This window comes from Molothrus aeneus, chromosome 6 (assembly GCF_037042795.1).
Source record: "Molothrus aeneus isolate 106 chromosome 6, BPBGC_Maene_1.0, whole genome shotgun sequence".
Lineage (NCBI taxonomy): Eukaryota > Metazoa > Chordata > Aves > Passeriformes > Icteridae > Molothrus > Molothrus aeneus.
Window position 1 is genome coordinate 8266382 of NC_089651.1, and position 25031 is coordinate 8291412.

A 25031-nucleotide genomic window follows, 5' to 3' on the forward strand; every position below is an offset into this window, starting at 1 on the left:
TTAAACAAGGCCCACAGAAGAGCTGTACACACACACAGCATCCAGAAGTCAAATCAGAGAGTGAGATTCAAGTTTGGATTGTATCTTTTTAAAATTCTGCTGCTGTAGGACAGGGTAATTGATTTTCTGTAAGGAAAAAGGTGCAATCAGCACGTTCAGGATGTAGGAAGGCTTTTGAATATTGATATCCCAGATAAAGATACCAGGGCAATCCAATTTATTGAGCTTCCAAACAGATGCTTGGGATTTTAGGATACTAATGGAATGAATTGATTTGTGTAACACAATATATTAACTTCAAGAAATCCTGACTTAAACATTGTCATCAAACCATTAGATGGCTCATCAAATGCATTTAATCAAAATTCAGAATATGTTCTTGTTTCTGAGATGCTGAAAAACATTGAGAACCAGGTCATGTATTATGCACATTTGGAAGATGATCTATAGGGTATCTTTTTCTTTTTTTACTTTAAAATAGCTCAGCAAGAAAATCGGGGTAAAAACCAACAAGGAAGAGAAAAATCAGTACAGATCACTGGTGTTTTCATATTCACGTGAAAGTCTGATCATGTAAGCAAAATGAATATTGCAAAATCATGTAAAACCTGATTTAGGGCATCAAAAATGAATGCTTAAAATATACGTGGCATGTACACACATCACAGGAGGGAAAAACACAATGTTATATACTGCAGGTTTCAGAAAAAACCTTTAAAATGTATCTTTGCAAGAAAAAGATTTTCCTCAAAAAAAACCCCCAAGAAATAAAAACCAAAAAAGACACTTTAAAAGCAGCGTACCTTCAAAATTAAAGCTGTAAAAGTATCTATTATCAGCAATGATGCAATTTTAAGTGTCTTAATGCTTCAAAGCAGCCACATTTCAAGAAAAATGCAGAAAATAGCCCCAGAAAAACAACCAGTTTCCAGAAAAACATAGATCTCTTACATTTATGAATAGCAATAATGTTATATCATAACTCTTTGTATGTGTTTGGGAAAACATTAAAGCCACTCTCACACATTTTAGGGGGTGAGTGAAATGGGTTCCTTATTTTCATGCTCCTTCAAGTGACACATTTGCAACCTTTACCTTAAAGCTTGACTACAGGAGACTACATGGGCAAATTTAATTTACTCTAAAGGTATGAAGTGAGAATGGATTTTAAAAAAATTAAATGAGAATGACAGGGATTGTAGCAATTTAAATTTACACCTGCAGCTCAAACTACTTTTCAAGCCAATCACAACCTTTTAGTGACCCAACACTCTTGGTCATCCCAGTCTGTGTCTGCCAAACCTGATAGGGCTGGGTGTGGGCATGCCAGCCTGGGAATTAAATAATATTCAGGCATTAATCACTTCAAGCTGATTGATTTCCATTCAAAACTATCTGTTGTTGGGGTCAGTGCGGTTTCTCTGTGCTTCAAAGTGAGAGCTGAAAGCCAAACCATAAATCTGCCCCTTAGTGACAGGTTGCAAACTCCAGAGCCTGCACTACAAAAGGTTTTGTCAGAGCTAAGCCCAAATTCTGGTTTACAGCACAAAACAACCACTGTTCTCCCAAATGCTTCCCAGAACAAGATTCCAGCCATCAGGGATAAGTGGTATTTTAAGCATACCCATTTCAGTGCCTGATCAACCTGTTTGAGCCATCTGAAACAGGAGGATTATTAAGGATTATTCACCTTGTCAGGGTGAATCCTGTTAGAAAGCCCAGATCCTGTTCCCTGTGTGCATGACAGTACCTGTGATCCTGCTGCCAACTACTTTCCTTCTCTTCTACCAACATCTTGGACTGTTGGAGGCTTTTTCAAGCTTGTCCCTCATAAATAACACGACAACGTGAAATTTATACCTGCTTATAGTCGTACTGGAAAACACTGGGAGAATCCCAAAATTACATGTGCCTAATGACATATGAAACATTTCATCATATTGTTTCCATATAGTACAACCTAAGAAACTGGATAGTCTTTTTTAAGGAAAATTCTTAATATCTTTTGATTCTGAGCAGATCTGATGGTAGATTTTACATGCTGCCTTATTTATAACTTGGGTCAATCCAGAAGAAGGATAATCAAGTATTTACTGATTCTTTACTTTTAAAAGATTCAGTAATACACCTTAAATTGGATCAAAACAGCCTTGCAAGAACTTTCTCAAGTGCATGGCTGATTAACTTAAGTATTTCCACTTAACTTTTAAATGTGATGAGTTGCAGCATTCTCCAAAGTAAGGTCAGGACTTCAAAAAATTCTAAATATTTACTTTTGAACAAGAATTTTTATGATACATTTTAGTCTTCCAGTTCTATCAACAGGGTGAAACCTCAGTTAATCTCCAAATACAGGAACTATGGTGTAATTCAACTCATTAGAGTTCAACTGAAGGATTTTTTATATTCAGAACTGAACTCTAAAACATCTATCAAAATGAATCCTTAAAAACATCTTGGTACAGGTAAAGCTTCTCATTAAATAATCAGTGTCACCTGCAATTATTAGCCAGCTAATAAGACATATGCTAATAAACTCAACACCTGTTTAATGAGGAAAAGTTCAGCAATATTTAACAGTTCTCTTCCCAGACACAGAACGATTAAATACAAGTTTGGGTTCAAGGTTACTTAGACTTTAGACACAGCAGTCACTATTTTAGGAACAATTTGCAGAGATTTTTGCACACAAACTAACCTAAAAAAAATTTAAAATTTTATATAATTATATTCTATGATATATTATATTATATTATATTATATTATATTATATTATATTATATTATATTATATTATATTATATTATATTATATTATATTATATTATATTATATTATATTATATTATATTATATTATATTATATTATATTATATGTTATGTTATGTTATGTTATGATATTATATTATATTATATTTACACTATAGAAGATTTATAATATATATTTACATTTTTATCATATGTATATGATATATATTATAATATATATTTTTATATAGTTATATATAACTATAATTATATATCATTATATAGTTATATATACATATAATTTTTTTCCCCAGTCAGAGGCAGCACTAAAAGCACAGCTAAAAACACAGAGAGAGGAGCTGGAGGTGGCGGCACAGCCAAGCTCGTGGCTCCAGCAGCACCTGCAGCCCCTCTGCTCCCCAGCTGTGTGCTCCTCCTGCTGCTCAGGCTCACAAACACTTCCCACCCCCAGGCACTCGGGGCACCGAGCCCTCGTGGCGAGGTCTGGGGCTGTCTGAGGTGTCTGTCCTTCCAGCACTGAGCCATCTGCTCTGGGGGAGTGAGCACCTGAGGACAGCCACTCCTGCGAATAGCAGAATTTCCTCCCTGAGCTGCAGCAGCATCATCCCACTGCTGGGCTGCTCAGGAAACACAAAAAGTGCATTATCCACCAGGGCAATGATGTATCACCCCTCTGACAATCATTTCCACCTCTTTGTTCTCTCCTTGCCCCCAACAAACAAGCCGTTTCCAGGAAAATAATAGTTTCCCTTTTTCTTCTATCCACCTGCCGCCCAAAATAGAGGTAATATTTCACCAGCTCACCCCTGAAAATGGGAATTCATTTATAAGCAAAGCATTAAAACCAGTGAGGAAGACTACTATAAGGGATTCAAGAGTCCATTTGAAAACAAACTACACCCTTAAGATTTGTTTGCTAAAAATGAAACAAGACTCTTTAATTTGCCTTTCTCTGGGGCAAGCTCTTAGCAAAAATCTAAACCATTAGAAACATCCTCTGCTCCTTCAAATAAACCAATTCTGGCACTATTTCTTCTGACAATCTTTTGTTTGCTGCAGGTAGCTGTGTCTTGTCCTTGGGTGATAAAATCTTAGCATGAAAACTTGGGGATTTTAGGAAGGTGCCTTGAATTTTCCTATCTATATTTGCATTTTTCTCTCAAACAGTGGCCCAGGGCCTCAAAGGCTCCTATGAGATCAATCCAAAGGAGAGGTTTAATCCTGGCAACATGAAAGAAAAAGTGTAATACATAAGGATCTACAGTCAGGAATGTAACTATTTTCCTTCTTTTTAAAGTCTTGACTAACAAATGTTAATATAACTTTTAAAAAATAACTTTATAACTTACCTGAAAAACAAAATTTGATATAAAGACATGTTATTTTTCATTTCCTCAAACTACTAATGTGTTGTACAGAGTACCCAATATAATTACTTTCATTATTTTCAGGAGAGCAGCCAAAATACAGAACTATTTTCAATGTCTCTCTAGACATCACTAAACTAATTCTTGATGTGTGCAAAACATAACTGCAAGCATGGAATAGTTAGTGATTGTTGTATAATTAGAGTTTAACCCTTGGCTATTAAAAAAAAAGACCCAAAACAATACATTGAAGTGCTTTTTGCTTGTAAGTCATGCACAAAATCAGTTTGACTTTCACAGCCACGTTTTATATTTGTGAATTGTGAACTGACTGGAGGGTTGAGAAACTTGATGGACATTTTCCATTTCAGCTCAGAAAGCAAAGCCCAAGTTTCAGACTCAGCTACAAACACAAACACACTTTTGTGTGTAAATAATAATATTTGTGTGTAAATAATTTTGTGTGTGTATAATATAACATAACCAAGTTACACTACCGTTTAAAATTCAATCCATTTTGTGAGTTCACAATTGGGAACATTCACTCAGGTCTATCTGTTTTACCTGGAGACCAAGAATCTATTTCTGACCCCAGAGTACCCCTTTAGTACTGATCTATAACAAAATGAGCTGAGCTCTCTAGCAAGGGAGGGAAGCAAAAAGCAGATCCATGATTTCAGAACAGAATATGGATTATCTGACAGCTGCTCTGTTTAGGCATCATTTTCCTGATCACCTCCAGCATTGCCATTACTTTAAGCATTTGCTCCATCATCTTCCTTAAATTAAGAAGAATTTGATCTTAACTAACTGGGGAGAGTTTCAAAGAGTTTTCAGCCTCTGTTGTCAAGCCTTTTATCTGAGCCATTAAAAATCAGAAGGGAAAAAAAGCCCCAATGTGTCATTTAGTGCAGCAGAAAAAGATGACTTCTTAACACTTTTAAAGTATGTACAGATCTAAGGCTTGCCTTGCTTTTTTTTTTCAAAGTTGCTTTTAAAAGTGTTAGGTCATGCTAAATGTAATGAGTTAGATGAATTAGGCCACTTATTTAATTCTGATAGATAGCCAGAATGATCTGAACAGAAGTTGTGTTCTGATATAAATAATATTTACACAGGTGCATCAGAGAATCCTGGTTAAACAGAATTTCAGGGGGAAAAAAATGGATGCCAAATCAAAGTAAAAGCTATTGCTACTGTCATTTAAGATACTTAGAGAAAGCAAGAAGATCAACTATAGTTGATCATAGGTTCATAAGATATTACAAAGTATCACTAATTATAAATAAATTAAAAATCAACCTCTATTAGTATAGAGATGCTAGAATTAAAATATATATTCTTTATGAAATTTGAAATGCTCCAGAATTCCAGGAGGTAAAAGCCACAGATTTTTGTCTACTAACAGTCATTAAGATCTGCCAGGTTTGTTAAAATTTGAGAAGCTCAAAACAGATTTTAACAGCTTGAAAAAACCATGTTATATGAGTAGTTTCCACAAGAACAACTGGGAATCAAAAATTAGATACTACTCCTAGGTTTTTAGCATGTTGCAGAACAGGGCTGCTCAAATTCTGCCACAAGCTGAAGTGTTCTCTCTTAAACCAATAACTGGGCTTAAATTCCCCAGGAGGCTCCATCACTTCATAAATCATTCACTTCATAGCTTTAACTTTTTGGTGTTTCTACAGTAATTTGTAACATTAGACATCTCTGATGTCTCTATCTGCTCTCAACTTGAAATTATTCCATGGGCTGTGATTTTGAACAGAAAATGGGAATGCATCACTGGAAGTAAAAGGAATAAACCATCATAGTAACTCCTTTCTTGAGACATCCCTCAGAGTTTGCACTTCTTTGATCCTCTGATCCTCTATGGTGTGACAGATGATTTCTTGAGAAAAAAAAGTGCAGAAAGTACCAGAAGAGGAAAAACTCCCCACCTGCATGTCCCATTTCACACAGCAGCAATCCCAGATGCACTGGAAATGTTGAGTTTCCTACCACGTAACTCTCATTTTATATTGCTATGCAATTTATTTTTAGCCTATTTCAATGCTTTGGAGAGTTGTGCTGCTCCTTTCCAGCTGATTAGAGTTATTCCTAAGTGGCTCTTAGCAAGCATGGAAATGGGAGTGAAAGGGATGAAGTACATGTCAGCTGAGCAGACAGTAAAATATTATGAATTAAAAATTCCTTATTTAGAGATAAGTATGCAGACAGGCTTACATTCTCTACGAGCTCTAGACACAGGCTTGCTTTTTTTTTTTTAATTTGAATAATTTTGTTTGATGCTTTGGCTTTATGCTGCCCTCAAACCCTCGACAAATGATGAAATTATTATCATGGAATCCTTTATTTTACTCTTCCTTCAAACCAGACCTGCATCATTATTTGAGAAATGGGTTGGTAGACTCAGTGCTCCCAAGGATTTCTAACAAATACTCCTGCTGGAGTAAGAAATCTCTATTGCTTCTTGCTCAGAAGATGAAGACTGAAAGAAGGAAAGGCCTTTGAAGGCACCTTTGGCCAGGGAGCTTGCCCTGCAGGTTGTGTGGGAAGCAGATGGCTCCCTCCCATAGCCAGCCTGCAGATAAAAACAGCTCTCCAGTCACCTCTGCCTCCCCCTTTCCATTATTATTGAGTGATGATTCATTCCAGAGCCTTTTCCCAAACTGCTGTTTGTCATCACTGGGAGCACAAATGCCTCGCTCAGCAAAGCTAAAGTGCAGAAACTTGCTGAGGTTCATTCTTTGAATTTCCATCACTTGAGACAAAAAAGTGGGGTTGATTTACATCCTCAGCTACAGAGAGTTGTCAGAATTAGTTGATTATTACTGCACCAAGCTTTGTGGGCTGGCTTGCCAGCACCTCACATCTAGTTCTTTGCATAGATTTTTTTTCTTTTTTTTTTTTTTGGTTGCAGTATAGTTTTCCCCGATTGATGGAGGAGAATGCATTTTAAGCAAAAATATGGTATATGGCATATTCTTGATCTTTCTAAAGGATAAATCAGACACAGAGGATCTTTGTATATGATCACTGTGTTGTCATCCATTCCCAATTTTCTTTAATGATAGATCTGTCCATGAGAAACATTATGTGGCAGAAAATCACTCCTCAAAAGATGAAATTGTTCAGAATCCCATGAGCCAGGAGGTTGGTTGTGCAAAACACAGAAGCAAGGCAGGAAAGAGTATTTCAGAGGTCAGAGCTTTGGAGACATCCCTCAAGGCAGGGGGACTGACTGAACAGGGCCTGACCTGTCAGCTTGGGCTCTGGGTACCAGGCTTAGAATGGGATCCCACCTTCAGAGCCTGACTGGGATAATATAATATGATATGATATGATATGATATGATTAATATAATTAATATAATATAATATAATATAATATAATATAATATAATATAATATAATATAATATAATATAATATAATATATAACATAGCAAGTGTAATAGTCATCCCTTGAGCTATCAACCCATTTGAAATGGCTGCTTTTGCATCTGCATCACAGCACAGTTTTTCAACTACATGTGAGGCAATCTTGCCTTTTCAATTTGATTTTCATCTGACTTTATATTCTCTTGGCCATATTGAGTCCAGCCTGCACTGTGGAGTCAGAACATATTTCCCAGCTCTCAGAACTTCTTACTCCTTACACTACTGCCATGACAGTGTTTGTGATTAACTCTCCCAACAAAAATATCTTTCCCTCACATATATAAATTTCTTTTATACTGCCTCCATTTAGTCCTTCCAGCTGCAGCAATGTTTTGTCCTTAACTGTTGCTGCTCACGCCAAACAGTTCAAGCTGCACAATAATTCTGTCACAGGTACACAGGCACCTTCTTCTCAAGGTGAAATCTTGTGGAAGGAGAATTTATCAAAATTTGTTATCAAAACCCTTGAGGTGCTCATTTGGTGAGATACCATCTCTTCTGTCTCATTGAAACCCACTTATTTCTAATGGTTTCCAAAGTTATTTGTGCATAGAATTTTTCAGAGTTCTAATAATCACCACAACATTTCTATTTATTCTTCAGTTGTCTTTCTAGCTAAAAATTAGCTAGAACTGATCATAACAAATCAGGAATAATTTGTTAAAAAGGATTTTGCTAATCTGGGTGATTTATAAAAGGTGGGCCATTTAGGCTGGATGAAAAGGGGGTTTTTATCTGTTTTTTGTCCCTCCACTGCTGTGTTTAACACAGAATCATAGAATCAGTTATATGGGATAAGGCACTGGTTTTACATATGGATATCTATTATGTCCAGACAGCATATTTGGGAAACTAAGACTCCTGTCCTTCTGTCAGTACAGATTTCAGCTCCTCAATCCACAGTAAAGCATCTTTCCTTCTTGCAGGAAGGCAAATCCATTTTCTAGCAGCCTGGCTGGCTCAACTGCCTGGGAAGGTGTTGTGCTAATTATAAAAAGGGATGGTGGAAATGAGGAACAAATCTGGTTTTACTGAATGCACGGGGCGTTAAAAACTAAGAATGTGGAAAACAGAAAATTCTCTGCTTCAGAAACAGCAAAAGGATGCATTTTATTAACACAGCTTGGACCTGTTTGGTAACTTCTGGGATAGAGAGGGAATGCTGGACAAAGATTGTTGCAGTTTCTGCTTTTAACACCTGCGTACAGTTACATAGGTAAAAAAGAAATTGCAAGGGATCTCTGCAATTCCTGCATAATCTGTCTCTGTTTTCAAGCTGTTGGAAACTCAGGAATAAGGGATACCAAACAAAAGCACAGGCACTGTGCTCAGGAAGGGACTGGAGGTGGTACTCAGCCTGGGTGAGTCTCAGTGATCACTGAGGTCACAGAATCACACAGGATCACAGAATGACTGGGTGGGAAGAGACCTTCAAGATCATCGAGTCCAACCCACGTCCTGACACCTCAACTGAACCATGGCACCAAGTGCCACATCCAGCCTTCTCCTAAACGCATCCAGGGACGGTGCCTCCACCACCTCCTGGGGCAGGCCATTCCAGCACTTTATCACTCTTTCCATAAAAAACTTTTTCCTAATATCCAACCCTTGGTGCAGCTTGAGACTGTGTCCTCTGGTTCTGTCAGTGCTACTTGGAGAAAGAGACCAACCCCACCTGACCACAGCCACCTTTCAGGGAGTTGTAGGGAGTGATAAGGTCAGCCCTGAGTCTCCTTTTCTCCAGGCTGAGCACCCCCAGCTCCCTCAGTGGTTCCTCACAGGGTTTGTGTTCCCAGCCCCTCTCCAGCCTCGTTGCCTCCTCTGGACATGCTCCAGCGTCTCAATGTCCTTCCCAAACTGAGGGGCCAGAGCTGGACACAGCACTCGAGGTGTGCCCTCACCAGTGCTGAGCACAGGGGAAAGGACAACCTCTCTGCTCCTGCTGGCCACACTGTTCCTGAGACAGGCCTTTCCTGACACAAATATCCCATGCCTCTGTGCCACCTTGGAGAGGAAAAGGCACCGTGGAGCCTGGCAGAGCCTGCTGTGACACTAGAGGTCAGCATGGGCACAGCTCCACGGGCAGAGCAGGGCCAGGAATGTGCCCTGCCAGTGCTGCCCCCGGGACTGGCACAGATTTGATCCTTGCCTGGAAAAAGGAGAACTGCTCATGGTCACTGCAGCCACGTGCCTGCATCAGACCTAATCTGAAATAAACTCCCAGCACTCCTACAGCTACTAATAAGGTGGATCCCAAGGGCACAGGATAGAAAAAGGCACGAAGGAGGCTATGGAATGAAAACTCACCCTTTGAAAATTTTAAAAATGAGGCTGGAACTTAAGGAAAGGTGCACTGAGGAGGCCAAGAGTTGAAAGACAGCAAGAATCTCTCAGACACGCTGAGTCTGCCTTTATATCAGTATTATTGGTAAAATCTAGGAGTTCTCCGGGCACTTTAGGGAGGGAGGAACAATAAATGATAAAGTTGGAATGTAGCTAAAGATAACTTCAGCCTGAAAATGAATACTTCACCTCAGTTGTGGCCAATCAGATCGCCCTGAATTCTGAAAGATATGGAGCATAAAATCACAAGTGTAACAGAAAGCATTTATGTAGTAAGTCTCTCAAGTTCATGTAATACCTTATGATGGAAGAAAAGCAAACAGAAACATCTAAATTAAAGTAGGAGAAACATTTTTTCAACTTACCCAGAACATTTTAGGAAAAAAAAAAAACAACAACAAAAGAATTTTAACATATTTTGGAATAGAAAGACATTTCAAAATGGAATTGGCTCATTACTGACTAACACAAGATAACTGTCAATGCAGAAAGAGTAAATATGTGACATTTGTATTCTCTGTTTGAGCAAGATGATGTGCCAACTTCATCTGAGGGACTATTTCTACTCTCAGAAGAATTCTGCAGAATGTTAAAAACTGGCTACAAAATGCCAAAAACTGGCAGTTTTTAAAATGAGGTAGCACAAAAGTCTTGTTTGTAAAAGACTTTCTGCAGGCAAAAGAATTTAGCAGACCACAATAATGATTTTCTTTTCTTTGTTGTTGTTTTTTTTTCCATTGGATCTCAAAATATCAAGGGAACTTTAAACTGGAAAGCAGCAGGTCCTGTGCTGGTGCCATTAAAGGGCAAATGAGATAACCTGGATAACTGGGAGCCCATCGACCTGGCATCGACCCTAGCAAAATAATGGAGCAATTCCTACAAGTCTCAATTAATGGAGGATAAAAGAAAGGAAGTAGAATTAATGCCAGTCAATATGATTTTCTTTGGAAAACAGAACCTGCCAAGCTGGCATGGTATCTTTGAAGAGAACACAGGAACCAGGTGCTGCTCTGTCCTGCCCACTTCCAGAGAACAGTTGGGATTGCAATAAAGTTCCCTAAAAATGGAACTTTCCTTAGAAGGGAGATTATACATCAGCCTGACATGAAACACCTGCCCAGCAGTTTTACTGGGCCTGGAGTGTTTAATTGGAGTTTGTTTTTTCCAAGAACTATTCCTCTTTCCTTCACTCATGGTGTGCAAATGACAAGCCTCTATTAAACACAATTGTTCAAACTTAATAGCAAAGGGAAGCTGCTGGAAGAAATGTTCCTAAATCTTGTTGAGGGGAAAGAACTGTTGCTGTGGTGCTGGTATGGAAAAAGCTGAGTCTGAGCTTCATTTCCTCCACATTTAAATGATCTACTTTCTAAATCATTATCATAAGAAGTTCTGCTGCTTTGCAAAGACCATGATGCAAATTCTTGCAAGAGGCACAAGTTTGTGATGTTTCTCAGCTGATGTTCTTTCAGCAATCCCAACAGACCTAATTTAATTTCTAATCATTTCACCATGCCTAACACATTTTTCTAAATTACTTCTTCATTTTTACTCAGAGGGAATACTGGCTGATTTTTGCTTATAAAGCTTTTCCCTTTCATTCCCATTGTTTCCTATGCAGAGGGAATGCACAGAGCAATTCTGTGATCAGCTGCTTTCACTCCATGCCATATTTCAATAATAATATGGCACATACTGTGCATTCCATATATTTCATTTCCCTCCCAGCTCCAACCTCTATCACATTACTCACAGAAGCACTGAAACTCGTTCTGGGTGCAGGACATTTTTTGAGACAGCCCAGCAAAATATAGGAGTGCACAAGTTCACTGCCAGAGAAAATGTGTCCCTTTTGTTCCTATTTAATTACATTTTCATCCTTTTAGAGTAGAAGAATGGCATATTTAAAGCCTTAAGCTATGTTAACATTATTATTCCCACTGTACCATAAGCAAACAGGAAAACAATCAGAAAGAAGGCAATAGTTATAAATTACAGTAAATGTCTGGTGCTTTGCCAGACACATGGCATAAGTCTTCATAATTTCATGTCAGAAAATTTGTAACATGCTTCTGTTTATATTCTTTTCTCGCTTCCAGCCTTCATAATCCTTTTGTTCCTCTTGTGACAATTCTTTTCTTAATTTTTGTGTTCCTTTGAATGACCAAAGACATTTTTGCTCAAAAATCATCGTCTATTAAGACAATCCTGTCACATACTGAATTTACCTCCTGAAGAAATTCTTGAGGAAGTCTTTAAGGATTTGTAACAGTTTTGGTTACTCTCTCTTCAAAATCACTAAAAAGATGCAAAACTTCTTTCTTATCTTTAAACTTCACTTCATGCCCTCAGAACTTTTTACAGATCTGGAGACAAATGGACAGCTCAAATTTAATGCAGGGTTACTGTTCCTACACAGGGCAAGTCCAGCCTCAATCTTCCTTTTGTTTAATACATTTCCATCTCTAAATTCTGACTTTTCTCAAGCCCTTTGAAGAGCTACAGAGCTGTTCTCCCTCTATTCTCAGAGCCTGAATCTATTCTCTCTAAATATTAGATCTGGTTTTCCCTCCTCCTCTTTTCCCCTCTCAAAAGGGAGATAGAAAAGGAAGCACAACCTCTCCACATAGGGAAAAAAAAGAGAAAAGTATACCTTGCAGTTTATAATGACATGCATAAAAGAAAAACATCTGTAAATGAATGATACAATGCATAAATTTTAGTGTATCATCTGTGCAATGCCAGAAGTTCTTAATCAATACAACAGAGATCTAAAAACACATCAATAGATGATTTCAAACTTCATACACTCCTGGAGAACATTAATTATATTCTCAGAGCTCATTTATAATGAGCTTTTAATTAGAGAGGATGTCCTCACATCTTAATTCTTAAAAGCAGAGCAATGATGAGATGGTAGGTAATTCTTAAAATAACCTGCTTTAATGTAGATTTCATTTTCTTTTATTATACCAGGACTATAAAGGTTCCTTGCTTAAAGTTACTTGTGGCAATATACGTGTGTGATAAAGGAGGATTCCATTTCCTTTGTCATCAGTAGGGATGGGTATGGGATATCCCACTAAAGGATGCCTCCTCTAGCATTCAGGGAAAGGTCAACATGGCTGTGAGCAAGAGCTAAATGCATTGTATGACTCCCTCAGACTGGGAGATGACTGGCCAGGTTTTCTTCCCTTATTTATTTATTAGACTTTCTTCCACCCTTTAGAAAATAAAAAACAACATAATCCTATACAAAATATCTGCATACAGCTCTGTGTAAAGGCTTTGGTACTTCTCAGCATAGTTCCTCATGAGAAAGTCTCTTTGCTTGGACAGTAAAATCCAATCAATAAACCTACCTGCATTTTTTAGTTCAGCAGCTCAGCTTTATCCAATTCTCCCATTTCTAGCAGTGCACAAAGGCCCTGATGTGTCTGTTGGGCCAGACACGTGGCATCTGTCACATTAGGGTTCAACAGGGGCTTGATGTGATTACCTGGTTTGCTTTCATTCGGTTTGCACTGAACTTCTTCCACACACTCTGCAGGAAACCAGCCGATATGTCCCCGGGTGCTGCCTTCCCAGAATCCACCTTCTCCGATGCTCAGCACTAAACAGGGCAGACACAGGCAGCGTTACACTTTGCCTCCTCACACAAATACACAATTCTTGCATTACACCTTCAGTAATCCCTGGTAACTAGCAAACACTGTGCAATAACTAATGCTGGTACCCCCAAAATGGGCACAGAGTAACCTTCAAGCAGGACCCTCCCTACTCAGTCTTTGTAACCACTCCCCAATTTTTTTTTTTTTACCACAAGTTTCCCTGGCCTTCACACAACTGTTTCCATTTTCAGTGTTCTCACTGCTGGATTAATCAAGGATAAATACATGGTAATACCACTACCAAAAAAAACAGTGTCTTGTCTGCTGAAATGAAGTGCTGAACCGATTGTCAAATTGCACCCACACTGAAATGGGTTTTAATAATACATATTTTGATATCTCCTGTTTTTCCTAAGGAAACATGTTATTTGATTTAGTAGGTAGCTCCAGGGATTTGCAATGCAGGTTGAGTAATATGATTTAAGGGTTTGAATACACAGCAAACACTTGAACCTCCCATAGGTGAGATCTACAATAGAGATGCCTTTTGAAACATTTCAATGATCTTTCTCTCTACAGAATAAAACAACAATATGGAGGAGAATGATTTGTCAATAGGAGAAGAGGCTTTTATCTGGCACTTCTAAGTATCTTGATATTAACTCTGGGACTCAGAAAGGATTGTGACAAAAGCCTGCAGAGCAAGAATTGTATAAGTAAGCAACTGGAGGTGAATTATGGTGATGGAAGGACCCTAAATACTTGCTATGGTGTTTAAATTAGTATTATAGAAGTTCCTGCAAACCACTGTATGTTTACTATATATTAGAGGACTATAAATGTACTGTTAGAAAGGTGCTGTACATTAATATTGAGCCAAAGGTGATACCTCAACAAAACCAGGTTGATTGGGGATATGGATCAGACACACAGCACAGGTGCTCAGAGCTTCCCAAAATCAGCCCAGCTCCATCCACTGAGTGCCAGCTCAGCCCCAGCTGCCCTTGCTGAAAACCAAGGCTAACCAGCCCAAATCCATCTCTCTGCTGAGGGATTCCAGTACCTGGGATCCTGCCTCTGCAGGGTATTTCAGTGCACAGGGACATAAAGGAGAGCTGCTTTGATGGTCTCCAACACCAGCACTTCTGGCACTGTTAAAACCTTGCCAGACTTTAAAACCCTGGTCCCTGCCTGGCTGCAATTGAACTCAGGATCAGTGTAGCTGCTGTGACTCAGGGGCACTGAAGCTGAACTTGATTTGCACTAGTACAGAGCAGGATGAAAATTAAATTAATCAGAGCCCCAGAAAAAAGCAAAAAAGAAATAAATCTTGGTAATGTGAAAGCAGTCTCGTTTGAGACACCAGGAGCTGTAAAACTGCATTTGAAAGTAAATGTTTACCAGGGTTTTATTAATGCAATACTCAGCTATTTGTGGTATCACTTGCAGAGCATGGCCATCTATTAACAGAGACATTTGACAGCAAAATGTTTATAAATATGTCACTTTTAAGCCTTTTAATGTAGTATATTCCAAGAGACAGATGCCATGAACTGCACATTTCCACACCACCACAGTAAGAAGTACATACTAAGTCCCAGGAAACATCCATTAAGGAAAAGTCCTACACCTGGATGGGTCCCAAATGCACAATTTGTCAAGCACTTTTCTGACATATATGAGAAAACCTATAACTCCTATAAACCCAGGAAGTTATGAGATACTGGGGGAGGGCACTGAGCTTAGATGACAACAAAACTCTACACTGAAAATTGAGCTGAATTAAAAAATGTTAGCGTGTCTTTTTTTAAAAAATATAAACATGGGGCAAAATTAATGAAAAAATATGCTACTGTATTCCAGGTGTTGTTAAAAATATTTAAAGCCTGTGTACATTAACTAACACACATTGTCCATCTAATAATTCAGTGTTACATAAAACAGCACCCATACAATATAAATGGGGAATTCAGCAGCTTCCAATACATTTTTAACAATGTAACATCTGCTCACATAAGAAAGCATTTCTTAGATATGAGATAAGGAACCAGGAAAACTTAATAACCTACATGTACATATTAGAATCATTGTAGAATGCAACTGTACAGTGGTTTAATTTCTGTCATAAAAGACAGTGTAGGACTCCAGCCAAAAGAAATTTCCAAATGTGAGACAGTGAGACTCCTATTGCCAGTAATTAGCTGCTTCTTTTTTTTTTCTTTTTTTCTTTTTCTTTTTTTTTTTTTTTTTTTTTGGGAGGAGTTTACAGCACTGAATCTCAGTCCAGGATTTCACTCCACAAACTCATGGAGCGATTTCATGTGTTTATGGCAGTAGCAGCTGATGTAAATCAACACTTTTGGGAAATAAAATTTGCCTTGGAACACTGTCTGTGAGTGCAGGGTGAGAAGGGATTCCTACAGAGCAAAACCAGACCCACTTTAGCCCATTATTATATGAATTATTGAGAATTAGCCATCACTAATAGCCAGAGCAAAGGAAAAACACGTGTAGTCCTGCCTGAAGATATAACATCCATGGAAAAGCAGTGGAAGGGTGAAATGAGTGCTGCTGGAATGCAGGCAGCCCTCAGCATTCTGGGAAAAACCTCCTGCTGGGGGCCAGGAGAAGCAGGAAAAGCCTGCTGGAGCTGCAAGAGGCACAAAGATGACACAGGGCAAATGAGGGACAGCCCTGGCTTCAGCTGATGTGCAGAGACAGTTAAATTGCTGTGGATATGGGGACAAGCTCATATTCCAATGCAGAAGTTGAGCCCTAGATGGTTCTGCATCCCCTAAAACCTTGAAATGATCTTCTTCCCCTTCACGTGGTGCCATTAATAAGAAATTCTGCACATGAGCCAAGGCTATAATAAAGTATAGATCTACAAAAACTGGCAACACTTCACTCACTCCAAAGTGGGGAACTTAAAGGATAAATAGAAAAATGTAATTTATCTATTGTACCCATGAATGGTTTTTTTAGAATGAGGTCTTCGTTTCTATCTTTACTCTCCCAACAGTGTTTAAGAGATTCACTGTAACAGATAATTTGTTAGCAGCAAGAGATTTTCTAATCAATCTTTTTCCTGCTGAAGGACAAAACAATGGTAAATGAAAGGACAACTTTCCCTAAATTAATAATAAGGCTTTCTAATTTCCAGTGGTTTTCACTTTTCTTTTGGTAAAATCAAAAGGTGTGGTTGCTATGGCAAAAGCAGGTCAGATGCTCTTCACACACAACCTGAATTACAAAAAGAATCTGATGTTGTAAGAGTGAAATGAAGGTTCTTGTAACATCAGGTATCTTGAGACATCTTTTCACGACAAAAGTGTGGTTTAAAAGAGGAGTTGTGTCCAATTATATGAACAAAACTGCAAAGCAAAACTGGATAAGCACCAAACAAGTGGGTAACAGGAAACCATGGATAGGCAGGTGACAATCAGGGGCTTCTATTCTATTGTTTTTAAAGCATTATACTTAAAATCAGCAAGATTCTGCCAGAAAATTTAATATATAGAATATTTTACAATATTATATATTATAAAATTATTAGACTAGAGCATAGAATGCTTTGTCTCTTGCAAATTGAAGTCTATTTGAAATGTATCTATTGCAATTGATATTAATATAGTATACTAATCTCAAACAGATTAATTACTCAATGTGCCATCAAAATCATTTTAATCAAAAGAACATAGAATTTGTATCCTCCCACATTACAGCTCCCTGCATGCCCCAACAAGAAATGAAAGTTATGGTGAATACTATTTCTAAATTCCTTGTGATATTGAAATGCCCAGGAGCAAATTCTTCCAGGCAGCCTTATTTGCAAAAATGTCAAGGAAATTTAAAGCCAAATTCAGGCCAATGTCTTTACAGCTGTTACAGCCTGTACCTAAAATGTCTTTGTAATATCTAAATCAATTTTTAGTGCTTGGATAAACTTCATTCTTCTTTATTGGGAAAATAAATAATCATATGGATTGGGAATGAGAGAGCATATTCTGGGAAAAAAGAACATTTCTGCAACCAGCAGAAAAAAAAAGAAAACTCAACAGAATGAAAGTAAAGTATAAAGTTAGAAATCCATTGAAAAAAAAAAAAAGAATTAACAGCTGAACCAGCCTGTGCTTATGTAAAAACTCTGGGTTTGTGTCCCGAGGTAAAATTTGTCTCAATCTTCTTCTTTGAAATACAGGAGATTTTTAATTTCTAACTGGTAGAGGCCTAACTTTTTTCTCCCAGAAATAATTAATATTGTGATTTAGGCTTTTCCCTAGCTGAAATGTCTATTGTCTGACATAAATTTTCAGAATTATTTGTCTTTGGCAGGAGAGCTTCCAAATGACAGACAATCTATGCAGGAATACTTCTTGGAGGCTGTGGTGTCTCATCCCTGGATGTGTCCAAAGGCAGGGATTGGAACTGGATGACCCTTAAGGTCCATCCCAACCCCTAAAAGCATTCTAGGATTCCGTGATTCTTTGATGAAAACTTTACATACAACATAAATGAAGGTCAGCACGAGTTATAACTTAATCACGCTCTCTGTTAAAAACAGGGATTTTTCTGACTCTGTTCCTCTGCCCCTCCTGGTTCCTGACAGCAATCCCTCCCTCCCTCCCTCAGTGAGGGATGCTGAGCTGGATCTGGCTGTTTTGTCTCCTGGGCAGGCTGGTTCTGGCTCTCAAAGATGTCATCGAGGGAGCCTGACAGAACCTGGGGTCAGAGCAGCAGCGCGGGGAGGAGCTCAGTGCCCCTCACCCTGCTGCCAGGCACAGGGGGGTTCCAGCACCCACACAGACCTTCCTGGGCACTCCACCCAGAGCCTGGAAGGGCAGGCTCCTGTATCTGCAGTTAATGATTCTGGCTAATTGACCCGGGCAGTCACACTGGGCTGTGGCCCTACAGACATTTCTTGTGGTGGAGAAGGAAATGCAGCAGTTCCTTCCCAGCTTGAGTTATGGGAGCTGACCAAATTAGGGAGATAACACAGAGATCCTGACTTAAAACACCTCTTCACCTTTTCTCACCTCTGCTTTCCCAGGAAAGAAACAGTGCAAACAAGCACTTCAGGAGAAGAACCTCAGGGTGAGAAGATGACTGGGGCTACTAACAGAGCAACCACTCTCTACGTCAAACCTACAAATACAATAAGCTGCACGTAATCCTCTAAATCTGAGGAAATATGGCTCAGTTGAAATAGAACTGAGCTGTGCTGTTCAACATTTGGCCCTCTGTGGGAGCTTTTTCCCCTTACCATAAAGTTTCTATGAAGATCAACTTTTCCCTGTTTTTTTTCCCTGTGTCTGTGAAATAGTTTTGAGATAATGAGGGAGAGATGAAAACAGTGTGAGAAATCAATCTGCACTGATTTGGGTTTTGGTCAGAAATCACACATTGCAAAAATCCACCCTCTGATTCCCAGCTCTGTTGAGGAAGGTGCAGTCAGAGTCAGGTTTGCCCTTCTCCACAGTGATGCCCAAACTTGAAATCAGGGGAATTCAGAGAGAATTGATGGAGAAGGGGCCCCAAGCCAAGCTAGATGCAGAGCTTGGAGTGTTGTGTTGCACCACACTGATGCACTCACAGATCCTCTCTGACTCCTGGTGCTCCTGTCCCCTGAATATTCCAGGCCAGTTGATGACTACTCAAGAAAGGATGTGTTAAAGTAGCCAAGCACGATGACAGGGGATTTGTGGGTGCTTTTGCCTCCTGATCCCTTTCCATGGTCTCTGACAGCAAAGGGAACTCTCCCGCTGGAGCAGGAGCTAGGCCGGGTCTTTGTTACATTTTGACAGCACCACTCTGTCCTGCTCTTCAGGCACAAGCAGCTTGAAGGAATGAGTTAGGATAGGACCTGTGATGAGCCATAGTTTATCATGTTAGGAGCTGAAATCAAACCATTCAAGTCAGGAGACAGAAAGGAAGCGAAACAGACCAGTGAACCTGGGTAAGATTAATATTCTGTTTCACATTCATTTCATCCTTCATGTCAAAGAGCAGCTGAACAATACCTTGCAAACCTCTTAGGTTCAATTTTGCTGCCACACTTACCCACACAAGGTACAAAATGCTCTTGACGAAACAGAACAGCCTTTCTGAGGCTCTTCCCTTCCCAGTATTTTGTTTACTAATCTAACAAGTGCAAAAGCTCAGGAGACCAACTTTCCTCCTGCCCACAAGCACTGTCTGTTGGCAATATCTTTGAGCACAGCAGGGGTTTAATAATCTTTCTTTTTCAAAATGACTTACAAGTGGATTTCACAAGAAATGAAAATGTTAGCGATATATTTGGATTGCCCTGCTGGCTGAGATCACGCTGAAATAAAAGCAGAGTCACAAGGGTCAATATTTCTGCTGCACAGAGCTACTGACTTCCTGCCCAGAGCAGATGCTTGAGCTGCTGCTGCTGAGTGACTCCTGCTCCTCTGACCCCGAGGAATGGAGCTGAGAGCTGCATTTGGGTTTACCACAACCCTGCTGTGATGTCCCTGCACCAGAGGTATCTCAGAGGGCTCATGGAAATCTGTTGGAGAATATTTGAGATACTGAAATAACTCCCTGGTTTTCCATACAATGGGCACTAGAAAAAGCTGAGAGAGCTGTGGCAGGGCAGCCTGGAAAGAAGAAGGATCTGGGGAGATCATAAAAAACAAAGCTGTGAGCAGGGTGAGACTTCAAATGCTCTCAAAGTATTTTAATCGGGAGGCTTTTTTCTTTCTAAATCAGTGAAGGATAGTTCATGTGCATTTTAGATATGTTTTAACATAACCCAGACTCTGAAAATAATTCTGATTTTTTTATTTTTGAAGTGACCAGAGCCTGTCTGCACCTGGAACTCAGACTTGTTACCTTCCCAAAAACCATCTCTATTGCTTTATCTTCATGGACAAGAAAACTGCTAATTTGCTCACAAAGAATCTTTTGAGCATTGCATTCTGAGTTTTGCTATCAAAGAGACCACTTAATTTCCAGTGCAAGAATTCAATTTAGTAACACAAAAGCTGATTCAAATTAATTTTGCAGATATTTTATACATGTTTGTGTGCATTTGGATTGTGGCAGATTTATTGCTATGGACTTTCAGATAAAGAAGGAAGAAAGAAAAAAAATATACAAAAACAAAATATTAGAAGTGTTTCAGTGAGGAATCAAACTAGATCTCCTTTATTTATGTGAAAACATAAGATTAGGGCAATTCTGGTATAAATAAAGATATCAGATTTATTTTTGCAAGCAGCCATGGCTCCTCTCTCATGAGTGGCAGACACACAAATGATGTCAGTGTGTATGACTAACAACTAAAAATACAGCAAGTATTTTTGTACAGGCTACGTAATATCCTATGAATACAAGACCATTTTGTTTAGTTTACATTCCTTTGAACCTTGCCCATTCACAGATTTCTCTGAGCAGTTTCCTTGTATCACACACTGTGAACTATTGTCACTGATGCACTTCTACCAGTTTTAGAAAGAAAAAAAAAACCAAACCCTGCTTCATCTCCATTTGATGAAAACATCTGATTTTTCATCAAGAGTTTAGGAATTCATCCCTCTCTGTGACCCTTCTAATTCTGCCAAGTTAAAAAAGAAAATCCATAAAAACATTTCCCAAGTAATCCCTTTCTCTAATATGTTGTTCTGGGTTTTTATCCCTGCAATAAATGCCTTGCTACATCTTTGCTGTGATTAGTCTCATGGGATGTACTCGTGATGAGCATCTCCCCGGGGTCAGCCTGAACACAGGGCACAATCTCTCTGCCAGCGCCAGGCCACGTTTGAATCCCCCAAAACAATCCAAAAGCCAGGACTTGGGCATCAGTGTCCTACACAGAGCAGTGCAGTCACCAAGCTGGCAGAGGAGAGGGGCCAAGACAAAGCTTTTCCATTCCTCAGTGAGGATAAGATGTTTCCAAAGTGAAGGAAAAATTGAATTCCATGGGGTTTAATATTCTCCCATTTCCTCCAAATACTGCACAGAGCAAGTTGCTAAACCCCAAACAGGCTGAGCCATGGTCTTGCTAAGTCTGTAAAATACAGAAAATACATACAGTACCATGAATTCACGCTCAGGAAGAGGAAAAAATGCAGGATCTCCTTATAGTCAGCAGTTCTGGCACTCCCACAGCACTGAGGACTCTGAGTTCTACTGCCTGTGCTTTTGGAGGATGGAGAGGGAGCCCATCCTGCTCACATGGAGTAATTTTTTTTTAAACATCACAGAATCCTGGAATAGTTTAGGTTGGGAGGGACCTTCAAGATGATCTTGTTCCAGCCTTTTCCCAGTGAAAGGGTAACCTTCCACTATCCCAGATTGCTCCAAGCTCTGTCCAACCTGGTCTTGGACACTTCTAGGGATGAGGCAGTCACAGCTTCTCTGGGCCACCTGTGCTAGGGCTTCACTCCCTCTCAGGGAAGAATTTCTTCCTCAAATCTAGTCTAAATCTACCATCTTTCAGTTCAAAGCCATAGCTCCTTGTCCTATCACTACACTTACTGTCTAGCAATAATTACATTTTCACTGAAACAGGGACGGGAATCCAGATTTAATTGGACCTGGGTTTTTGGCACAAAAAGTTTGAGCAGCTTCTTGGATACTGTTACACAACAGAGACCTCTTTAAAGCACCACTGTCTTTTCCCTGCACTCTTTGTTCTCTCCATGACCTTGCCGTGTTCATTCTGACATATTTTTTTGCTGCAGCTGAGGAACCATTGACATGGTAACACGAAACAGGATTTGATCTTGTTCTGGAAGTTTTCCCTTTGATTAGCTCTGGGAGCCTGTCACACACTGTTCCAGCCCTGCCATGCAAACAGCCTTAAATTACATTTCACAAGGTTTCATCCTTGGGAGCAACACGGACAATCCCTGTGAACACTTGTTCTTTCCCTAAACCCTCCCCAAAAGCTGGCTGACACCTATAGAAACCTCGCCAGACTTTGCTGCAGCAAAGTTCTCTAAAATGCTTCAAAACAAATGGACCTGCAAAAACTCTGCCAGATTTCAAGTCAATGTGCAAATCAGATTCTTGAAGCTGAAAAAACAATCCCTGCAGGAATGATTTGATGTAGAATGGGCACATCCCCCTTTTAATGGCAGTAAGAATTAATGTGTTACTTTCAATAAACTTATATTTTTCCCACAAAGAAAAAACCCCAGCCATAACTGCATTTTTTATTTCAGCATTTAGAGTGCCCCCTAAAATCACTGGTCTCCATTTAGGCTACACCATTTTATGAAAACATGAAAAGTAGACTAATTCCTTCCTGCAATGTTTTCCAGTGACTGTTACTGTAACTTAGAACCAAGGGCTCCTGAATTAATTTTTCAAAAACAATAAACATTTCATTGAAATTTAAATCCTTTATTCTGGGATTTTTTTTGCATATAATAGTCTCAAAACCTAAGGTAAACCACCTGCCAGATAAGGAATGCCTCTAAAATATTCAGCATTCCAGGCAACCTGTTGCAGTGCTTCCTCTTTTGCCAGGAAACACAATTTCTGTCTTGTCTTTTTCCAGAACTGCCCAGAGCTGCCTTATTCTGGTGAGAAGATCTTGTGTGGTTGTTATTCCATCCTCTACATAAACAGAATATTCCTGCATCCTTAAATCCAACAGGACAATTGAACATCTCTGTGTCCAACACCTGCCCTGGAGCAGCCACTCATTCCTTGTCCACTGGCACCTGCCCGACCTCTAAGAACACTGAGTGGAGAAAGTTATTTAGTACCCCCAAAATTTCATCCTAGTTCTTGTGCACCATGAGATCATAATCACTGCTTCCTACCTGATCAGGGAACAGCCTTGAGAACTGCAAAATTATCTTCTCAGCCCTACAGACTCTAAGTTTAACCTTCTCCCTTCGTCCTTGCATTTAAAATTAACTTTGCATGTTTTACCTTTAAGTGTAGCACCCTTCAAATTTCTGTCTTACACCTTCTGAGGGCTGGAGTTAACAGAAATTATTAAACTCAAAAATGCTTCAGAATCAGTACATCCAAAAATAAAAATGCAAAAATACCTTCTAATGGCTCCCTATTTTTTTCCAGCTACTGTTTGCAGGCTCAAGGGAGGAGGTATTTGAAGTCTTCCTTCATGAGATAAGTAGTTCCCTTTGCAAGAAAATTTGCAGCTGCTTAACACTTTTATTTAGGACACTGAATTTATTCCCTTGTGTTTGATTTCCATAATTGTTGTTTGATTTGTATGGGTCCATCCAATACAAAGTCTCTTTTATTCTGTTTTACCTGGTGGTGCAAAACCACAGCCTCACAGCTCACTCTGGGGAAGGTGAGTCCTGTACACCCTATCTCCCTTTTTTTCAGCTTTATCTGGATGTATTGACTGCCTTCAAAGCAATAACAAAGCTTGGCCTTCATTTAAACCTGGTCTTAGCATGTAATTGCAGTAGTGAACAGAAATTTCACATGCACCACCATGCTTCCTCCAAAATTATATTTACAGGAGGTTCTCCCTACCCACTTATCCTAAGTCCCATGAGGGGATATTTTCTACTTAACCAATTAAATGTTCCTGGAGGAAAGGGCAGAGCTGACCTTACCCCCATTCCCTTCCTGAGCCTTTTAGATAGCTGACAGGTTTACAACCCCTTAAAGCCCTGGAGCAGGGCCTCTGGAATGGCTCCAGCAGCAAATTCTGTGCCCTGGGTAAGAGAAAATGGTGCTATTATTGCACAGAGTTGTGAGTTGAGAGAGTTTGTGGCAGCACTTTGAAGGCAGTTAAAGTGGCAGCTAAATATGCATTGGTTACAAAACAGAACCAGAAGCAAAATATCCTGCAAAGAAACAAATGCATAAAAGCATTTTCACCATACAGATTATTTCCACCCGTGTAAAAGAGAGTTTTTACATAAAATTCCCACCTAGCAGGAGAAAAGGTTTATTCTAAATGAATTAGGTGCTCACCTTTGACTCTATCTCCTTTGTGCAGGTGAATTTCCCCTTCTCCTTGAGGTTGATATGGCTTTACAACAATAAAAAGTCTCCCAGGGACAGCACTGTAGAGCTTCCTTTTGGGACCCTGATAATCCAAGGCAGACAGAGTATCTTTGTTGGCACTGGGACTGTAAACGGCACTGGAAATTGAAATGAAAAATCATTAACAGCTTATTCAAAGGGGGAACGTTAATCATTTACCATCACATTAGCAAGATTAAATTAAGCAGTGAATAGCAAAACTGCCTCCCAGTTAGACATCAAACCCTGCAGAAAAAAAAAAAACAAACAGGAGTTTTTAAGGGTTGAAATCTTTCAGTATGAATCATGATCAATATTCACCTGACCATAATGGCCTAGAACAGAAAACACACAACATTAAAGCTTTTAGTTTTTCCGCAATTTAAACTTTTAAACTTGCACATTCCTAGGCCCTAATTAAATTCAAAATTTATATGCCTATCATACATTCCCAGCATGTCAATTTGTCAGAGGGACTTGAAAATGTCTGTATTTACAATTCTTGGG

The 25031-nt window shown here is 39.2% G+C and overlaps 1 protein-coding gene across 3 annotated transcripts in view; it reads right to left on the reverse strand.

The window, feature by feature from the left end:
- The window catches only part of SHANK2 (SH3 and multiple ankyrin repeat domains 2), a 249980-nt gene that overhangs the window by 150910 nt on the left and 74039 nt on the right, over positions 1-25031 (reverse strand). For all 3 annotated transcript variants that reach the window (XM_066552106.1, XM_066552105.1, XM_066552104.1), the window contains 2 exons: positions 24474-24643; positions 13424-13537 (listed from right to left, as the gene is read on the reverse strand). In XM_066552106.1, the coding sequence (XP_066408203.1) occupies positions 13424-13537; positions 24474-24643 (284 nt within the window). The remainder of the gene's footprint in view (positions 1-13423; positions 13538-24473; positions 24644-25031) is intronic.